This window comes from Camellia sinensis, chromosome 14 (genome assembly GCF_055761805.1).
Source record: "Camellia sinensis isolate YWXY chromosome 14, ASM5576180v1, whole genome shotgun sequence".
Lineage (NCBI taxonomy): Eukaryota > Viridiplantae > Streptophyta > Magnoliopsida > Ericales > Theaceae > Camellia > Camellia sinensis.
In genome coordinates, this window is record NC_138974.1 from 130,711,491 (window position 1) to 130,733,816 (window position 22,326).

Sequence of the window (22,326 nt, forward strand, 5' to 3'; positions counted from 1 at the left end):
TCCATGTATGTGTAGGTTATTGATGTGTATGGTTGTAAATTTGATTATGGATGCCAATCTATTCAGCACAAAATGCATCCATATTGCAAGAGTACAGAGCAATTGATTGCACAACTGATTGTGTACCATTGCCAACCAAGTTTAAACAATACAAATTTGCTCCAATTGATTGTGAGATTGTAACATATCTAGTGCCAAATAGATTCACTATGAATCGATTGTAAACAATATTCAAGCAAATTATACAAGGAAGCCGAACTTTGGAATTTTTTTTTTTTTTTGGGTCATGGCCATGGGCTCGAATTGGATTGGCCAATCGATTGGTATTTCCACTTTCTTGCAAGAATTGATTGACTAATGAGTCCCCAATCAATTTTCAAATTGATTGGAAAATGCACTACCTTGATAGAAATCAATTGGCCAATCCATCGGCCATAATCCAAATAAAAACTAAAAGCCAAAATCTTAAGTGTTTAGTCAGTCCATGGGCTTACAAATTAGAAATGATTATAATAACAAGGTCTGAAGTTAACAAGCTGTATCATTCACAATCTCCTCATAAATTACTATTCAATAAATGAAACATCAAGCACAATATATCATATTTCAAACATCAAGCAACTTACCTTCATTGACAATTTTCAAAAATTTGGTAGGAAAAAAAGGCAATTTACTACAATATTCCAAACAATAAACAACCTGCTGTGGTCATATTTACCAAAACACCAACCATAAAATTTTTTGTACACACGAAACATATCATACTAAACTCCCGAAAGTAAGAAAAAAGTGTTCATAAACAAATTGGGACAACCACAAAACCCATTAACATATTCAACTATAAAAACAATGAAAAGGCCAAGGTCAAGGCTCCTTAAAAAATTCATCTCCGTCTTCAACATCTTCTGTTCCCGACTCTTCTTTATCTCCCTCATCATCATCATCTTCATGTCTTCCCAACTCTTCTTCGTGTTCCTCATCCTTACCTTGTCCTCCATCCTCATGAGGAGTATCTACATTTTTTTTTGTCAATTCATTCAATGTCACTTACACAGATTTTAGTTCCTCGTGCATCTAGACCTACCTTTTGTCCATACAAGCTTAGGTGTTTTTCCAACCGCTTCACCACATCAAGGACCCTACCAATCCGAATGGCTATACCTGCTAAAGAGGACAAAATAAAAGTCTGGGTTAGTGCAAATTCAAAATTGAATGCATGTTGATTTTTTTTTTTTAAAAAAAAAAAATTGCGACGGTGGGTTTTCTGCAATTGGTATTTGTAATCTTCGCTACTGTAGGTTCAATGTAAATTCATAGTCATCCAGAGATGGTACAAATTTGAACAGTGGTAAACACAACCACCCCACACCCTACAACATCAAAGAATAAAACAAGCAAACCCTCACAAATCTTAGACGGTGCCCAAACCTCTGCCACTCTCACAGTACCTGAAAGCTAGTTTTTTCTAGCTTCAAAGCCAAATAGGAAGTTTTGACTAATCAATCTATAATTTTTTTTTAAATAAGGGAAAGAAAGAAATTTAAACATAAATAATTAATAAGACAACACCTCCACCTTCCAAAATAAAAGAAGACTTCACCTAATCCAAATCAATGCTACAAAGAAGCCTCAATTACCACAAAGAAGACTCATGGATTTGCACATCACAATCAAGAGTTTACAGCAAATAACAACCACCAGTTGCTCAAATATCAAACGACATATCCAACAAAAATATATGACAAAGATGTTATGCATTTTCTCCTTACAAATTGGATGTGCTACACATTTACATATTTTCTCATTTTTGACATCTACTCTCAACTTTTTTACTAACTGTTAGGCAAGGCTATATCCTTTATATATTGTAGAAGCAATGGGTGATGCTTACGTATATGAATATTGGAAGGTCTAGATCCCATTGTCACGTAAAATAAAATAAGAAGCAAGATGCAATTAAGAGGAACAAAGAACAATTTTAACATTCCATTGATCAATCCAATTAAAGGGAAAAAAACATAGACTAGTTTCAATAGTTAAACAATTAATTAAACCAAAGAATTATTACATTTCATTAAAGCCCTTGTGAACAGGCTAACTGAGAAGTTACTCAGGTCAGTCCAACAACCTATTGTTCTTAATCAAATCTTCTATAATGCAATGCTATATTCTTGATAACGAAAAATGATAAAGCAAGATGCTTCACAATGTTCTAGAACTTGGAACCCCTTTTACAACATTTTCTAAAGTAAGACCAAACCTTTCAGTTCAAGCATATAAAAATAAAAATAAAAACAAACAAACAAACTAAGAGGATGGTAGCCTTGCAAAATATGGAGTTCAAACCACTAACGTGTTAGTTCAAGCAATGACAATGCAACCACAAGGACCAAATCCAAACAGTTTTTTTGGAGAGTAGCATTTTTCAATTTTACTATGATTGACACCAATATGAACATTATCATGTCCTCCCTGTATCACAATAATCAATGACAATGCAACCAATGCAGCTTCCTACAAATGACAACTAACAACTACGGACATTTACAAATTTTATATGAATGAAACTACATATAAAATTGTTACCAGTTTAGCAAAAACCCTACAAGTAAAATTATGGTTCCTAGATACTACATTAATTAATTAATGTTAACCCTATCGACAAAAATAGTATAAAATTCTTACCAATTTTGGCAAAAACCCTATAGTGCTTGACCAAAAACTAATTCGTAGTTTCACTAACCCTTGTTCAAAATTCTGATAATCCAGAGAACTAGAGTGCGTAACCAAAAACTTCTCTTTTTTTTTTTTGGCATGTTAAGTGTGCAATTGCACAATATTTAATTGTTTTCGCTTTAATCCATTAAGCACCCTCATAAACCAATCTTGGCACCATCTAACATAATACAAAGGGAATAGCAAAACCTATAAGAAGACTCAAAGGGAGGGAAGAACTCCAAAAAAATTGCCATGTTTTCCTGCTAAGTCTACCATTTTTAAAACACGTACCACAAGTGCACAAGTCTATTTCCAAAAATACATCTCTTTATGCTTTCATAAAATTAAGATAATCAAGTACTCTAAAACCTCCAACATTCTACCTTCTGCTAAATTTGAATTTTGATGCAAAAGGCGAGTCCCAACCTTAACTGAAAGTTGTGATCTAAATGAATCAATTCCCAAAACCTTGACTTTGAAATAGACACGAATCTATCATTCAAGAACCACTACTTCCTTAGAAAATTTATTTGTAATAGACATCCCTTGTTCACGCCTCTTCATTTTATTGGAAACCCATCAAACCCATTTCATAAAAATCCATCTATATAGTTGGACAAAGAAATTCATAGAATCATTTAATAGAAAGAGACCCATTTCATTTCAGAGAAATCCATTTCAAAACCATTTGACAAGAGTCATCATGCCTATTATTCGAAGAGTGCTCCAAGTGAAAGGCCATGCTAGTACCTTTAATAAAAAAAAAAAGGCCACTATACACAAATGCACTACAAAACAAAAAGACAAAACACATCTTCACATACATGTGCCTATCTGCGAATTCTTCAAATTTGGTTTTCGCATGAGTCACATAATTGGTGTTTTGTTTTGGTTTAAAACTGGCAAGTGGCTGCTAATTTAAGGTTATGTTCATAGTATATGTCACAATTCAAGAATGCTACTTAGAATCTCACTTTCGTTTTATAAGAACCGTCTAAGTACGCAATGCAGGTTTCTTTCATAATGTTGATCATCAAAATCTACTTACTATTTGTTGCTTATATTTTCTTGAGAATATGTTGCACTCAAATCAAACATTGCAGAAGCAGCTCAAAAAAAAAATTATTTAGAGTCACAATTTCCATATATTAATTATCCAAAATAGATCCCTAAGCCAACTCCACTTTTTTCAACCCACCAATAGTTATTGGCCTCCTTCAAGCCTATCGAGCACTTCAAATGCTTTATTCGATTTTTTGTCATGAAGCCCATATTTCAAGTTCTTTCATTGGAAACCCATTGAAACAACAAGGGCCAACTTTCCTACGATAAAAATGAACTTTGTTGGCTAGTCAAGATTTCCACTCTTTTAACACCAATCAATTGGTATATAACCCACCCCATGACTAATACAACAAAATATAACTACATTATTATCTTTTAAGAAAGTCACATTTAACACATTACAAAACAAATTTGAAATCAAGAAAAAAAATCACAAACCTCAATCGACATAATTATTATAGAAAAAAACCTCATGGTGAATGTTTTTATCTTTACCTTAGTTCATATCCTCATGGCTTCAATTTTTGTCCATTTGTTCGTGTGTGCACATGTGTGCATTGAAGTTCAATATCTTCTCAAGAGAAGAAAAAAAATGTAGCTATTTCATTGTGCATAAAAAATTAGAAGAAAAGGAAAAATTAAGCTGTAGTTTATATACTTCTTGTTCAAAAAGATTGAAGCAAAAATATGGTTCCGAAATACAACAAATGTATACATGCCAAAATATGAACATATTCACAAATTATTTCATTACAAGAAAGCAATCAAAACTTCTTTATCGCTCTAAAAGTTGACTCGAAATTGATAGGCAGAGGAAACCAAATAATCTCATCAATGAAAATTACAAATAAAGAGCTATTAATAAGTGGTGTTGATTTTCCTAACTATAATTGTATATTTGGAGCATCCATGTGACAATTGTGGAAAAGGGAGAAAAAAAAAAGTCCAAGAAAGAAAGGAGCAAAGGATATCATTATTACAAAATATAATTTCTAGACAAATCTAAATCTCACTGGTTTTAAATAGAAATTATGGAGAACTTCATGTTTTCCTTGAGTAGTTAAGTAGACATTAACAGGTTTAATTAATAATAGTCCAATAGTAGAGTGAGTAGCCACATAAACATCTTCTCTAATATCAGAAAATTGCTTAATTCCCAAGTAAATAGTTAAATATATATATATATATATATATATGTTGTGTTAGATTGCAGAGAAAATATGAGAAAAACACAGAAGTTCAAGTTTAGAATATGAAAAATTTAACAAAAAAACAAAAAAATAAAAATAAATAAAATCTGCACAAGTAAGCATATTGCAACTCAGCAAACGAAAGTATGGAAACTTGGATCACTTCTTTTCTTCGTATTAGGTTTTCCAAGCAGCCAAAATGAAGGGTTAGTGAAAATTATAATAAATAGGTGATATGGGCTTCATCCCGACAAACAATGAACTTTAAAGGAGCAAAAATCAGCAACTAAAGTTCACATAATGCAATGAGAGAAAGCATATGAGCGAAAGAATATGCAGATTTATATATTAACACAAGCATAACCGGAATAAGGCCTCACAAAATGGACCAAAATATATACTAGATTTTAGAAAATACAGAGAGAGAGAGAGAGAGAGAGAGAGAGAGAGAGAGAGAGAGAGAGAGCGGTGACCTAGGGCTTCGACAGGCAAAGTCCAAGGGATTTTGCACCAAGAACGAATGCAGCAAAATCCTCCAGCCACAGATGTAATCACCTTCGCATTCCATCGTGGATTCAACAAAACAATTGAAAATATAAGAATGTCTTGTTTATTTAAATGAAATCAAATCAGATCATCAAAATATATTCAGATAGACAGAAAGATATAAGAAATTAGAACGCACCAAGAACACCAGCAAATCAGAGACTCTCTTCGATCATACGAATCTGAGCGGACTGATGTTCTTGAAACTGAAAGCTACGAGCCTGCTATTAATGGCTGCGGTGGTTCCTGAGCAGCTCCTTCGCCACTGGAGTGAGAGCAACAGAGGGAAAGCCAACGGAGGGAGAGCAACTGAGTGAGAAACAAAAGAGTGAGGCTAAGAGTAAAGGGGAGAGCTAAAGGTTAACCGGTTAACCCGGTTGCCTATTTTCCACCATTATTAAGATCAAATTTAAGTAATCTAATGGTTTAGAATTAAGGTGCATATTGCACACCCAAACACTACCCAAAAATCATTCACGACACTTGTGATTTGTGAAATGAATGCAAAAATCATTAATTACACAAACTAAAGACAAATTTAGAATCAAAATTGTTGCCCTAAAAAGGAGCCAAATTAAAAGAAATTGAAAGTCATCCAGTAGCTATCAACTGTTGCCAATATCGATACTAGAAACAAAAACGAAAAATTAAAATTAAAATAAAGTCTTACTTCAAAGAGAAAAAATATTAATGTTCGGTATTTTGAAATCACGTTCAGTGTCTTGATTAGTCAAGTATCACCACTCGCCACCATGCACATAGTTCAACTATCCTATTTTTCACATGGTTTCCTCATAGTTTGACTACTTGTTCTAAAATACTTCACAAAAAATTAGCACAAATGTTTTCCTTTAATAACTGAACAATATTTAAAAAAATAAGCACACATATAAGAAAAATGGGACAACAAAAGAATCAGCAATTTCAATAAGGATTTTTATTTTTTAAAAAATAAGATAGCAACAGACCCAAAAAAAAAGAACTGCAATTTATAGTATTTGTAAATATAAAAAGACAATTAGAGATTAATTTTGGTTTTGACAATATGGGATTCCAACACTTTGCAAAAAGTTTTTCATTATGCACATTTTTCTTTAGTTCAAATATTCCACATATTTATTTTTCATATAAGCAACTTCCAATCTACACAACGTACAACAATAACGACTTGAGTGACATTTTTTTTTTTGATAAATAAACAAACTTTACTAAGAAAGCATCAAGACGATGCAACTAATACATAAGGGAAACCAACACCCCACACTGGGCGCAAAACTAACTAATCAAATCTTCCACAAAATCAACAAAAGTCAAAACATCATGATCCACCAAACCCTTTACCCCACTATACAAAACCAAAAGTAACCTACTTTCTAACCAAAGAGCCGAATGACTCAAATCTTGAAAAACCCGCCTATTGCACTCCAACCAGATCAACCAAAACAAACAATGAGAAGCAAGTACCCAAGCCTTCCGACGCCTCTTGCCCATCCTAGCCCCACCCCAACTTTGTAGAACACCCAACATAGACCCCGGCTACACCCAAACCAAACCAAATAAAGCAACAATCAAATTCCAAAGCCGAAACACAACCAAGCAATGGATAAACAAATGATCAACGGTTTCCGCATCCCTGCAACACATAAAACACCAATTAACCAACACATGTCGTCGCTGAATTAAGTTATCAATATTCAAAATGTGACCCAAAACAGCTATCTAAACAAAGAAAGCAACCTTGGACGGTGATCCCACCGCCCAAATGTTCTTCCAAGGGAACACCCTAACTCCTCCGCCTTCAAGCATCCCATAAAATGACGACACTGAAAAAATCCCTTTAGCCCTCGGACCCTCCCATAATAAAGTATCCTCTCCATCCCCTCCAAACTGCAACTCATACAAAAAACCCAACAAACCCACCAATTGGTCCAACTCTCAATCTTGCACATTACGACGTAGATGAAGATTCCACGTGTATGATTGCCCTCGCTGCACCCGAACCAAAGCAACCAACTCCTCCACATTAGCGGCAATAACAAAAATCAGTGGAAACATAGCCGCCAAAGACAACTCGCCACCAAGGTTGTTAAAATCAGGATCCTACGTTGGATCGTTGGAGGTGTTTATAGGATCGGATCGTAGAATCGGATCGAGGATCGTAAGATCCTACCGAAAAAGACAAATTACATAATAATTTAATTTAAATAAATATTTCTTATAAAGTATACACAAAATGAACCTATATTTTATTAAAAAGAAGTAAAGATATTGTGAAAAATATAATACTCCATGTAAAATGTACATATAATATTATGCAATAGAAAACTCGATGGTAAAAGTTATGTATTTTATCAAAAAAGAAGGTGAAGAAGAAGAAGAATTCTATAACAAAATACTTTACAATGTACAATAATGCATAAAAAGTGAAGAAAAAATATTTAACAAAATTGGATATGAAAATAGATTAAGAACTCAAAAGAGTAGCTTAGTCGAATGATAAGGTTTGTCGTTAACATCCCTGGTGGAGCGGATTCGAGTCACAAAAATAATTTCTCCAGAAATTAGGATAAAGTTACAATCATCTTACCCTTATTAGACTCCACTAAAGCTAAGTTTGTTTTTCCGACTATTTAATTTTTTTAAATTACTGCAATATTTGAATGTTTGTTTCCTAATTTGTTTTTCTTAGTCTATTTGATTCAATACTACTTAATTTTTATTATTTATTTTGACAACATAAATTGATATTTAGACAACAAATATAAAATTTACAACAAAATATGTCATACAATACAAATCAAGGCTTGTGAATTGGATCGGATAGGATCGGATTCGGATCGGGATTCCACGATCCTATAAGATCCCACTACCAGGATCAAAAGATCCTACCTATAAGGAGTTTTTTACACGATCCGGATCGATTGCACTCAAATGGATCGTAAGATCCGGATCGGGATTCTGATAACCATGCTCGCCACACCACCTATCTTCCCAGAATCGAACCCGATCCCCTACCGCCACTTTAAATCGAACCCTATCCCAAAAGGTCTTCCTACCCAACCAAATCCCCTTCCACAAACTACAACCATGTGATTGACTGACCCGATTTGAACACCACCCCCCTCTAACCATCCCATACTGGATAGGACACTATTGATCAAAGTGAGCCGCCCACCTTTGGACAAGTACTGACGCTTCCATTTTTAACCTATAAGAATAATAGATTGAACAAAGAGGGGGAGAATCACCACTAAACAACCAAGGATTTCAAGCCATACCTCTTCAATGAGAACTCTTTCAAACAAATAAGCTACTGGAGAAGAGAGAGATCTTCAAGAAGCCTTCGAAAGCAAGAGACGAGAGTGAGAGATGATAAAGAGCAAGAGCATGGATTGCGAAATCAGAGAAAGAGAGTAACCATAAATTAGTAGCAAGGGTGAGAAAATTTTAGGGTTATTATAGTCAAACCTCTTCAATCCTTTTTTTGGGTGAATACCTCTTCAAATCATTGCATAGCCTGCGACTTCGATCTTCATTCGTGGAATGACTGGAAAAGAGAGGGGAGTCCTGTTTCGCCAAACCAGAGAGAGAGAAACGTGACTGATGAAGTAGAGAGAATGGCTGGGAAAGTTTCAACTGGTTTCGCAGGTAAATGGTATAAACTATATAAAATATTGAAGGGTTTAGATTAATTCTATCAAATCCAATAGCTGAAAATTAACTTGCATATGGAATGCAAGTTTCAAGCCTTGCACAATACAACAACTCCCCTCTTGCAAACTCTTTGTCAAAGCCAGTAGAGACAAACTCATTTTATGTGTAAATAACAATGAGAGACATCCTTGCTTTGTATATTTTACGAACTTAAAATATCTCAACCTCAAAGACAATACAAGACAAAAATTTAGTAACATGGAAGGCTTTTACATTTTTTTTTCATGCGACCCTGCAATTGAACTCTTCAACCATAACCATAGGAAAGATCCATTAATTATCGTGGATCAGAGTCATTCATTCACTAGTTCAAAAAAAAAAAAAATCATTCATTCACAATTTAATTTGGTAAATTACAATAAACCTCACAAATTTGGCATAATTACACTAGATTCCCTTCTAGTAAGACTAAAGCCTCTAGAAGTAATGCATATATATATTGATCTTCTACAAAAAGTTATATTATACAATCTTGAAATGGAATTGGAATTGGAATTGTCTAAGGACAGATCAAAAAAATTCAATTTGAGTAATAGTTCATAAAATATGTTTTTTAACTTTCAATTTCAATTAGGCTGCTTGTTTCCAAGGTAATTCTTTTAGTGAATAAACATAATTACCTAAGTCAACTTTCCTCATTGAATCTTAGGAGCTCTTTTTTTTCTGTTTTTTTCTTCTTCCTATTAATAGTCATTTGACTTGGCAAAAGGCAAGATTACTTTGGCAATAAGAGAGAAGTCTCGAATCAGAAACCCACCTAACCTTGTACTTACCCGCCTTGCCAGTATGTGTGCACACGTGCAAGGTAGAATAACCATAGAACACTTGAACAAAAACAAAACCATAATAGACTATCTGTTTGCAAAATCATAAAAATAAGCATCAACCAAAACATTGGAAACATAACGATGAAGTTGAGGTTTGAATTTCTAGAAAATAAACTTGAAACACAAAATTTAGGAACGGTTCCAAAAAAAGACAAAGATGGTGAAATTAGAAAAATCAATGCTAGTTTAAGAAAAAAAACATATCATTCTTGAAGTACATCAAAATATTCTATTAATTGCCGAAAATTTCCAAACGCTACAAGTTGATAAAAACACAAAACCACAAACACTTGCCATAAAATTCCACCAATAATTAGCACTTAAATAAAAAATCAAAACCAAAATCTCTCTATCTCATATGATCATCTATTTTATATAGAGTCAATGTTCTATATGTAATTATGTGGCCACTCCGTTCCTTGGGATGACACTTTGGAAAATTTAAAATCTACTCAAAATAGTAAAGGGTGCTGACTATTGTTATTCCCAATTTGGGTAGTGGTGTTTATGATGGGTTCAACAAGAGAAAGCAACAAAAATAATGGGGATGGTGTGTGTTTGTTTATGTTAGGGGTATTGTGACATTCTTATCTCTAGCATCAACATGGAGACATGGGGCAATGAAAAACTTAAAGCACCCACACAAATAATAAGGCAAAAATAAGCCTAGAAAGCCATCCGCTAAAAAATAAATAAATTAAATTTAGCTCGCATGGAACACTTTCATATGGCAAGCCATAATCAACAAGCTTCAATTGATATTGGAAGGTCTAGATCCCATTGTCACATAAAAGAAAATAAAGGAGGAAGAAAGAACAATTTTAACATGCCATTGATCAATCCAATTCAAGGAATTTAAGGAAAAAAGCATAGACCAGTTTCAACAGTTAAACAATTAATTAAACCAAAGAATTATTACATTTCATTAAAGCCCTTCTAAACAAGCTAATGGAGAAGTTACTTGAGTCAGTCCAACAGCCTATCGTTCTTAATCAAATCTTCTATAATGCTATGCTATATTCTTTATAACAAAAAATGATAAAGCAAGATGCCTTGCAATGTTGTAGAACCTGGAATCCCTCTTACAACATTTTTCTTCAATGGAGCAACACCAAACGTTTCAGTTCAAGCATATAAACAAAAAACAAACAAACAAAGAGGATGGTAGCCTTACAAAATATGGAGATCAAACCACACTGGTGTTAGTTCAAGCCATGACAATGCAGCCACAAGGACCAAATCCAAACAAATATTTTCAATTTTACTATGATTATCATGTCCTTCTGTATCACGGTAATTAATGACAATGCAACCAATGCAGCTTCTTACAAATGGCAACTAACAATTAAGGATATTACAAATTGCATATGAATGAAACTACTTATATTTCAAAACCCAAATTAAAAATGTAATGCCTAATAACCAGACACACTTGAAAATAGAGTGTAATTGCCACCCATGTGTTTCACATTTCAAAACAGTGTATAATTAGTGGCAACGCTAGAATTTTTTTATTTTATTTTTTTTCCAATGGGTATAAACTAGATCAAAGAACACACTTCATTCAAATAACACACATGCAAGACTACACTTTAAACCACATTATGACCACACCTTCAATCACATCATCAAGAAGTGTAAAATTTTCATTAAGTCTACATAGACAAAATTTAATAACATAAAATCATATAAAAATATGCACATCAAGACAATAAAGTATACCTGCGATATCCTCATTCACTTGATATCCTTAGTATTTTCACAAAAGTAATTTTTTTGTAATTTAATTCTAAATATATATTTTTTGATATGTTAATTCTAGTTATGTGATTTAATTTTATAGAATTTTACAGCATGTTTGGGACTCACAACGTGGTATAAAAGTCCCAAGCATGGCATAAAACCCAATAAATTCACACCTCAATAGAGTATGACTGACAATAATAGTACACTTTAGAGCATCTCCAATCCTTAACTATCATCATTTGCAAACAGAAAAAAGTATCACACCTAGTAATGCCCTATTATCAACTAAAAGAAAACAAATAAATTAGAACATTTGCCACTATCCTACTATCAATTAAAAGCAAATAAATAAATTAGTACACCCGCCAGTGCCATGCTATCAATTAAAAGCAAACAAATATCATTTTCCACATATGCTTTCACATTAACAAACCACATAAACAATACAAGAGATGAAACTTTTAAAACATTTGTTTGAACTATCAATAGCCATTACGTAAAGACTTAGACTAACGTACCAAAACCAACCCTTCCAGCAATTAAAATAAATAAATAAAAAGAGCCAATAGTTAGGGAGAATATTATATGCAACCCTTAAGGGGTAGCATATTGAAACGGATTCTTGTTTCTCATGGATTTTTCAAAACGTGAATGGATACAACTCTTGAGTCTAGCCATTAGTCTGGAAACTTACGTCGAAGTGGGGCACATAAGCTCTAAGTCTCAACCAATTTTTGTATGGATTATTATGTACAAGTCAAAACATTTAGTACCAAATAAGCAATCTTGACAAAGCTTACATTCTTTATCATTTTACTTGTTGGTTCAACCATTTAATAATTTATAGAAATACATAACACAAATATTCTCTTTTATTCTTTGTTTTTAAAAGTTTGATACATATTCCTTCATGATTCTCCCACTCCATACATATCATGTAATTATCAGGCCAAAACATTGGGAGTAGATCATCACCACCTTGCATAGTTTGGACTTGTATCTTTCAACAATAGTTAAGAGAGAGATGGTGCAGAGTAGAGATGGGGTGGGACTGGAGGAGTTTGGTGGGGTTCTGATGACTTGAGTTTGGGTTGATTAGGGTGTTAGGTTGGGTGGGGTTGGAAGGGGCTTGTGTAGAAGAGGTAGACGAGAGTAGCATGAGGAAGTGATGGAAATGGATGGGGAGGGGTTTCAAGTGGTGGAGGAGGGACAGGACAGGTGGGTGAGGGCTTGGTTGTGGCAGGCAAGGTGTTGGGGTTGGTCAAGGAGGGAGGAAATTGGTTGTATGGGACTCAGTGACCAGATTTCCAAAGCAAAAGGAAGGAAAAAGGAAGAAGAGAAGGATATTTTGGTAAATCAAATAGGCGATTGCCACCTCTTTATATTTACTTTTCACCTTCTCATTTTAGTTGTAATTATATTTTGGTAAATCAAATAGGCGATTGCCACCTCTTTATATTTACTTTTCACCTTCTCATTTTAGTTGTAATTATAAAAAAAATTCTTATTGATTTATTAATTGCAACCCTAACGTCCTTGGGATGTAGGTCCCCAAATTGAAATTACTAAATTACACTATCCTGATGATATTCGTCCCTCCTCTTAGGCATATGTATATAAACAATCCAACTAAAACCAATCATCTAAGATACTTGTCCCAAAAAATATAGCATTTATAAGATAAATTTTACAAGTATATAATATACATATATAAAGGAAATGCTACTATGCACATCTCTTGTCATAAGAACGTTACTCGAAAAACAAAGTACACTTCGTTAGGTCAAAATTAAGCAAGTGTAAAAAGCTGCATGTTTAGACAGAAAATCAAAAGTGACAAAATAGTGAAAAAAAACGTTCTCTGTTTTTTGCAAGAAACATTTATGTATTTTTGCAAGAAATTGAAAAGCAACTTACCATGTTGCTATGGATTGTACACAAAATTTAACAATCTTACATTTTCCAACATTATCATGATAAATTTATCATGCAAACAAACAAGGGAAGAAAAATTCAAAAATTTCCCTTTCTCACACTACCTACCCACTACTCAATTCTAAAGTTTCGCACTAATCTTTCATGGTTGCTAGGAAAGCCTCCATGCTTAGAGGGAAGATAATAATTCATGGATTCTCTTAGCACCAATATACTTTGGAAAAAGGATGCAGAAATTCATTTTATTAAGCATAAGCCTCACGTCGACTACTTTTTAGCTAAAATTTAAAATCATATACTTCAATTCTTTTTAGCTTTTCAAAGTTGTTTTGTTGGTTAGAGTCACTTTCTCGTTATCTTGTCAACTGCTCATGCTTAAAGAAGGATACAAATGAAGTTCAAGCACTATTTGATTAGCATTTTTGGAAGTATTTCTATTGTATGTGAACTACATTGGCTTTTCAATACACATATATATATATTTAAAAACCAATCAAACAAAAGATTTAATTCAGATGGCTATTTAATTCAACTAGAACAATAAGAACTACACATTACCAAAAACACTTGGAATAACTATTTGCCCTAACTTACAAATTGGGAGGTTCCAACCACAAGTTATAGCTGCTTCATGTGAATATCACTAAATATATTTTGGGATAAATCTTCGAAGAACATGTTAAATCAATCACAAGTTTTCAACAACATCTAAATGCAATGAAAATATAGTTCCAAAATACTTTTGTTTAAATTGCTAACAAACTAGGCATTTTTACAAACATCTTAAATGCAATCAAAATTCAAATAACATAATTTAGCCCTATAATTTTAATGCCAAAATAAGATGAAATATTTTGCAGCAAATCAAGAACAAGTCATGGAAGCAACAACATGGTTACAAAATACTACATTAATTAATGTAAAAATGGATTATTTCATTACAAATGTCAACCGAGATATATAAATAGCAAAATAGAATAACATCCTTACAAAGCCTTGCTTCATTCGTACAAATTTTGAATCAGTGTGAGCCCGGACAGACTGGAATACAAATTCAGAGAGAGAAAACAGAGCAAAAAATGGGGAAGAAGAGGGAGGGTTTCTGAAATAATCAGAGGGAGGCGTACCTTGTTGGTTGCACTTCAAAAAAACAAATCCTTTGTTTTCTTAGAAACCAAACAGAGGCTCACTGGGTTAGATTAGGGTTTTAAACAGAACAACCACTTCGACCATTCAGCCGAGCCAGAGAGAGAGAGAGGAATGAGTGCAGTAGAGAGAGGATAGCAGAGAGAGAGGGGGCGACTCAGAGAGACACGAAAGTGAAAGTATAGAGAGAATACACTCTGGTAGAAGAGAGAATAGAGATGGGTCAACCGGTTGCTCCGGTGTCTAATTTTTCAAAATTAAAGAATTCAATGGTCAGGAGCTACTTGCACACTGTGCCAGGACCCTTTCAATGTTTTACAAGTAGCTTTTATTTTGTTTTTGTATTTTTCAAATTTGTTAAATAAATAATTATTACGTACCCAATATTAAAAAAAGTTTGTTAAATAATTATTACGTACCCAATATTAAGAGAAGAAGATATATAGTCACATGATTCAATTTCTGCTTTAGAAAAAAAATCATATCATATAAAATAATAAAAATTTAAAGGAACAATATTTACAAAACAAAAAATGAAAATAAATTATAAGAGACGGTAAAAAGTAAATATCACTACTTAAATTAAAACATAAATTTTTTCTGTCAGAATATAATATTATTTTGTGAAAAATTAAACAAATCATATTAGTCACTGCGTAATTCTTATGAAAAAAAAGTTAAAAGGATCTATAAAATTAATTTAAAAAGTGACAAAAAAAAATTAGAATATACCATATAAATTAAATTTTAGTTTTCTCTGTTACACCTAGAATATTTATTTCTTGATCAATTTATTATGTTTTTGGGCCCTAACATTTTAAATGGTTGTTTTCGTTTTTTGATTTTTTGTTTATTACACTGATTCATATAATAAATATTATATGTATATATGAGATAATTATTATTGTTATTTTGTATCTATAACCATATATAAAAAGCGTGAAAACCTTATGGTGAATCTAACGCTTCATATGACTTCAGCCTCCGTTTGGGAAGGGAGTTGGCTTTTTGGCTTTTTTGGCTATATGAGCCTGGGGCTCAAAAGCTTGGTTTGGGAAGGACTTTTTGACTTTTTGACTTTTTGGTGAGGTGTCATCCTGTTAAATTACCAAACTACCCTTTTTGGCTTTTTTTTTTATTTTTTATTTTGGGTTTGGATTTCCCATATTTTGCTTTATTTATTTCTTCATTTTAATTTGGGGTTTGGATGTGGCGTTTTTTGCTTAATTGTTTTTTTTAATTTTTTTAATTTTGGGTTTCGATTTGCCGTATTTTGCTTTTCTTAATTTTTTTTTTTTGGGTTTGGATTTGGTGTATTTTTCGAACCATTTTTTTTTTATTTTGGAAGTGGATTTGGCGTTTTTTGCTTTCATTGTTTTTTTTTTTGTTTTAATTTTTCTATTTTGGGTTTCGATTTGGCGTATTTTGCTAAATTTTTTTTATTTTTTTAAATTTATGTTTTTGTCTTTGTTTTTTTCTTTTTACATGAATTAGTTCTTTTCCTTTATTTTTATTGGTATAGAAGCACTTGTTTTTGTTATTTATGTGTTTCATTTTTTTGTAAATTGCATGGCGAATGATGATTTATGTTTTCATGTTATTTTTTTTAAATGTTTTTGAATGAGGCGTATTTTTTTCATTTTTTTTTTAAAAATTTACGATTTTGTCATTTTCTTATTCACTCACATTTTTTATTTTACATTTTAAAAAAATGGATTAAGCATTTCCGATCTTGTGTATTTTGGTTTTTCAGAGTGCGGCACGTCACCAACTGGAAGGGGGTATATCCCCGTGTACACACATACATATTATACATGATAATATATTTCAATACAGTCTGTTCCACGTGTGTCATTAGTAATGTTACAACCCTACGGAAATTAGGTCGACTATTATATATTTCCTAACATCCCGTTATTACGCATGTAACATAATTTGTCGCGTATGTGAAGGCGCACCAATGCCATATGTGGGTCCTCATCCCCAACCATTAAACCATCCTCGTCATGTTCAACTTCTGGTATGACATTTACTATTGTCATAGCCTCTTCCTCGTCACAGATTGGGTGAACAGTTGTTGGGTTACCTGTGTTGCGCCGTATATAATTATGTAATGCCATTGACGCACCTACTAACTGAACTTGCACATTTGCAAAGTCATACCGAGGCATGTCTCGAATAAAACCCCATCGATTTTTCCAGGCACCGAAGGTGCGTTCCACCACACTGCGTAAGGACGAGTGCACTTTGTTAAATAACTCTCTTGGCGTGTTTGCCGTCCTATTCCGTGCAATACGTCGAAATTCTTGTTGGTGGTAACGGTGGCCTTTGAATGGTGCTAAGTACCCCGTCCGGTTTGGATAACCAGAATCGACAAGATAATATTTGCCTGCAGACATGACAACAATGTATGACACCTAAAATTTGTACAGAGAACCCCCTAAATCCACAAACATCGGCATGTGTTACCTTCGTCAGGATGTGGGAATGGGACATTGTCATTAGTTAGTATCTCGTTGAATATGCGACTATCATGCATACTTCCTTCCCATCCGCACGAAATGAATATGAAACACATGTCAAAATCGACTGCGGCCATGATATTTTGCGTGTGACAGTATTTCCTACCGAAATATGTTGCTGCATCTGGCCCCGTAACCCATGCACTTACATGTGTTCCGTCTATTGCGCCAATGCAGTCCTGTAAACAACCCAATTCTTTTGTTGCTTAAAAAAATATAGCGTGTTTTGTTTTTTCCATATGTCACGTCCAGTTAGTAATAAAAACAAAATAACAGACACTCTTCATGTATATGTGAAGAATGTATTTCGGTAGTACCTTGAACGGTAGGTATTTCCGTCTAGACCGCACATATGGATGTATACGATGCTGATTGTATGTGGGCCGGCAATGAACAACAGTGAACTGCTTCATGGAAGTTAATACGTTATGCATGTGCCGAGACACAGTCTCCCCCGAATGTTGGAACCGTTCTTGGATTTCCCGATTTTGCTTCCCTTTCAACACATGGATAAACATTGCAACGCTTTCTTCAACAGCTAAACCATGCGGACGTTGTGGGACTTGTAACCCAAAATCATTTACTAATGTTTCACACAGGGCGACAAAAACTTCCTTCGGCATGGACACGTTTTCCTCAAATCGGCCCATATGGCCAGCATATAGTTCGGATATCCATGCATTCCCGGTCAGTATAGAAGTGCGACATGGCGTTTTAGCCATGTGTTTTTGGTACCACTCTGTCGTATACTGGCATGCTTGTAGAAATGTGCAGTTGTGTTCTTGTTGCACCTGGACTGCCATTTGATTAAGCATTTCCATTATTCCGTCGTTGTCACTTCCATCCCAGGGATTCATTACGTCTTCGTTGATGCGAAACCTACAAGAGTGGCACTGTTTCAATCAGTTCGCTTCCCCTTCATCGAGTCAATTAATTTCAAAATTTGCAATACTAAAAATTCAATATGTTCACAACCCAATTTACAGACTGCCATCACAAATGTATTTTTTAACGCATGATGATATGAAAAATCGGAAAATTGTGAACCTGCTAAACTTTTGTGATACAGGGCGACCATGGTGGTGACAACCACAAAAGTTGAACAGAAGATATGAAACTAACATCGTACTTTGGAAAATATAAACATGCACAAAGCTAGCAAGGAAATCCGTTCTACCCAATTCTACAAAATATCCATACAGAAACTTTGAACCGAAGCATCCCATTCATGTCTCACAAAGCGTGCACACACAACCATCCTATTTCATAACAGCATCCCAGTCATGTCCCATTCATATCCATACCTAAAAGTTTTGGAAACCATACGTTGCAAGAAAAAACATAAACGAAGGAAACATAAAAAAAAATGCACACACAACCATCCTATTTTAATACAGTGCCAACAAAAAACATAAGTAAAAGTTTATAGAATGCAAGAGAAGGAAAGGCATATTCAACACTCGTAACAGCGCTACATCACATCCGGCGAGGCCCGAACAGATTTGCAAAAGGCGCCGACGTAGTGCATTGGAGCTGCTTCTGGGTAAGCCACCCTATGATAGAGTCATCATCAAGCTGGCACATCATCACCTCCCGTAAATCGGCGTTATCCATAAGTGATGTGGCGAAGTGGAATAAGGGCGTACCAACCAGCGATGTAACACCTGTCAGGCGATGCATGCACTCTGAAATAGTAAAAAGCGATTCGTTGCCTGTGACGTGCCTCACTGTAACCTGCTGATTCTTTGTACGCACCACATCTGTCAGAGTGTTCATGCTTTCCGCAATAACTGACGCTCCACTTGTTGCCTTCTTGGACTTTGAAACACTGCTTGATGGCGTCTTTCTCTTTTTCCCCTTTTCGATCGGAACATGCTCCAGTGAAGAATCTGAATCCACGTCCTGTACTCCAGCGGGTATCGGATCAGCAAATGGCTGGGCCCCCAAACTGTGCACTGAATTAGATGAGTCCTCAACAACTTCAGGAAGTTCCTCGCCCGGGGTCCAATGGTGCTTCCCAGTAGCTGATGCCCCCATGAAGACGGTCTCCATCAAGTCACGATGTTCCAAGGTTTTTTTCCTAAACTTGGCACACACCTTGTTTATCTGTTCAAATAGAGATATATGAAAGAGAATGATGTTACATTTCATATAATTAATAAAAATTTAACTACAAAACTTAAAAATGTACTGGTAAATGACACATATGAAATATAAGAGTACATGTACTTACCGATTCCATTTTGTCCCACCACTCCTCAGGTTCCTGAAACATACCGGTGTCACAGTCAAACCCTATCCCTGACACTCCTTTGCTTAAATCCATCAACTTTGTCCACGCTTGCCACTCTTTTTTCAAACGCATGTACTTATTCTTCAACTGTTTGAGTGCATGTTTTCTTCCTGTTTTTCTCTCAAATTTTCTTGCCAAGGACTTGTACCCTGCTTGGCTGAGGACTACGAATGGGCGATTGCCTTTAGTTATCTCATTCGCAATCAATTGCAGGAAAACTCGGGTTGAGGCACTGTCCCATGTGGCCTTGTGGCTTAAATGATTGTGTGTATCTTCAAGACTGCTTGACTTGTCAGTGACAACGCCTTTGCTTTTGGATTGGGTACACGAAGAAGTACGTAGGGAAGCCATTACTAATGTTCGGTTACAAAAGATTACCATCACACATACGGTTGTTATATACAAACTCATAAGCCATTACACATTAATAACACAGAAACAGAGAGATAGGATGCTAAATAACGCAGCAGTTAACCATTGCACATTAATTTTATACTACCACAGGTTCCATAGAAGTTAGTATTGCACATAGTTATGATAGTCATTAATACGTCTACCGTTTCGAAACTACCAACATAGTAACGTGTTCGTACATACTATTGTACATACTACCAATAAACAACCAACATAGTAACGTGTTTGTACATACTGAAACATTTTTTAACGTTGCTTACATACGGAACAACAAAACGACAACGACAATGCATAGCACATACACGATGGTCTTAAGGACAAGGAAGGATTGTTGAATGTCTATGACATCAGCCCGCAACTGCATGACAAATTCATCCCTGGGTGACGCATAGTCTTGGTTTTCTCGCCTGGGTTCATCGCACCAACCAATCCAACTGACACAGGGCTGATGAGTGCAAATTATGGAACTATTAGTTTCATGGGTTGTTAACGAAGGACAGTTATGACCTAAAAGAATGGGTCACTCACCAAAGGGCGGGGGCATGCAAAGTAGGGACGCCCTGGATTTTTGGTGGACCTGGAAATCTTAACAACACAAGGTCCATGTCCACAGGCACACATTCGTGGCCATGTACTGGAAGTTGCAGTAGATGTAAACGAAGCCATGCTACGATTTACAAACAATAGCGTAATTTTTTTTAAATGTACATGAATGAACAACGAAACGTACAAATCTGAACAAAATAAAACTTTTTGATTCCGATCATGGACACTTAATTATGATAAGGGTATTGTGCATCTCCAATCAGTAGTACATTGGTAGGAGTAGTTACCGACGTACATATGTTATTGTAATTATGCACATTATTATTACTAGAGTTGTAAAATATGTAATTGTAATTATTTTCAGTTGGTTGCCTCAAGTGTTTGACTATACTAAAAAAATATGTATAACATGCAAGATTGTACTTATTTTTAACATTGGAGATCAAAGTATACCACAATTGACATGCACATGGAAAAAGGGCATACTTGTTTGGTAAAAATATTTCGTACCCGGAACTCGTGATTTCATTTTTCCAATTATTACAATTTATGAACTCGTGATTTCATTTTTCCAATTATTACAATTTATGAACTGGTGATTTCATTTGTCCAATTATTACAAGTTATGAACTTGTGATTTCATTATTATTACAATTTATGAATGGGTATATTAATTTTTTTTTAATTTTAGTTAACAAATTAGATTTTTTTAATTTTTTAACAAATTAGATTTAATTTTTTGTTAACAAATCATATTAAATTTTTTTAATTTATTTAAATAGTGAGTTCAATATCTTTGATATAATTAGATTGACCTCCCATTAAGTAAGATTAAAATGATCAAAACTAATACAAAAATGGTGGGATAAATACTAATAGATAAATAAAAATATTTTTTCTAGCAAAATAATATGACACTATCATTTTTTCCAGTCATACAATTAATAAAAAAAAAAGGGCTAATTGATATAACAGCATAATTATGTAAAAAATACAGTAATACTATAAACCCAGACTTAACTATGCAGAAATTATCCAGAATTATCATCTAATAGTTCAGATTTATTCTATACATAGATATCACATTATACAAATTCAATCTCAATCACATAATCACCCTTCTGGGTGATTTCGGGATAAGTTTGGTCCGTAGATGTATTCTAAAAAATATAAGACCAATTATGTTAAAAGTGTGAAGAGGTTCAGTGTTGGGATTGGATTTCAGTCATGGTAGGCCATGTTGTTTTACAATGTGGTGGTCTGAATGGATCAAGAGTAGTAAAGAGGAAAACATATTAATAGCAAAATGAAATTAATTTGATAACCAATATAATTAATTTGATAATGGTCCGTTCAATAGCTATTTGTGGGCTATATGGAGAACTGTCTTTCAGAAGGAAGAAATGCCCTTAGAGCAGACTTTAGGATTGGCAGATGAGCTTCAAAGACAACAGATTAATAGCAAAATGAAATTAATTTGATAACCAATATAATTTAAAAAATGTAAATTAGAATGTGAGTCTTTATTCATGAAGAACAGAATCTGAAAATTCAAAAATGTAATTTGAAATAACCAATATTTCATTAAATAAATATTCTAAATTACAATGTCAGTCTATTCATGAAGAACAGAATCTGGAAAAAAAACTAATTTACGTACAGAA

At 34.1% G+C, this 22,326-nt stretch overlaps 1 protein-coding gene and 1 long non-coding RNA gene across 3 annotated transcripts; both read right to left on the reverse strand.

Moving 5' to 3' along the window:
• Positions 1-602: 602 nt before the first annotated feature.
• Positions 603-15,169, reverse strand: LOC145806677 (uncharacterized). 2 transcript variants are annotated; one of them, XR_014350065.1, is made up of 6 exons: positions 14,869-15,169; positions 8,988-9,086; positions 8,798-8,860; positions 5,659-5,828; positions 5,447-5,528; positions 603-1,161 (listed from the first exon to the last, which is right to left on the reverse strand). It is a non-coding gene; the product is annotated as an uncharacterized LOC145806677 (long non-coding RNA). The 2 variants fall into 2 exon arrangements; XR_014350066.1 differs by having other exon boundaries at positions 682-1,164; positions 14,869-15,070.
• A 3,716-nt stretch (positions 15,170-18,885) lies between these two features.
• Positions 18,886-20,053, reverse strand: LOC114286295 (L10-interacting MYB domain-containing protein-like). Its single transcript, XM_028229446.2, has 2 exons — positions 19,643-20,053; positions 18,886-19,515 (listed from the first exon to the last, which is right to left on the reverse strand). The coding sequence occupies exons 1-2, from the start codon at positions 20,051-20,053 to the stop codon at positions 18,886-18,888; spliced, it is 1,041 nt and encodes a 346-aa protein (XP_028085247.2).
• Between the last annotated feature and the right edge of the window lie 2,273 nt (positions 20,054-22,326).

Bases quoted from the DNA above. Each gene is read 5' to 3' on its own strand.
- LOC114286295 (XM_028229446.2), bottom strand. From the start codon at position 20,053: ATGGCTTCCCTACGTACTTCTTCGTGTACCCAATCCAAAAGCAAAGGC. The intron at 19,516-19,642 runs GTAAGTACATGT...CTATTTGAACAG, and splicing joins GGTGGGACAAAATGGAATCG to ATAAACAAGGTGTGTGCCAA.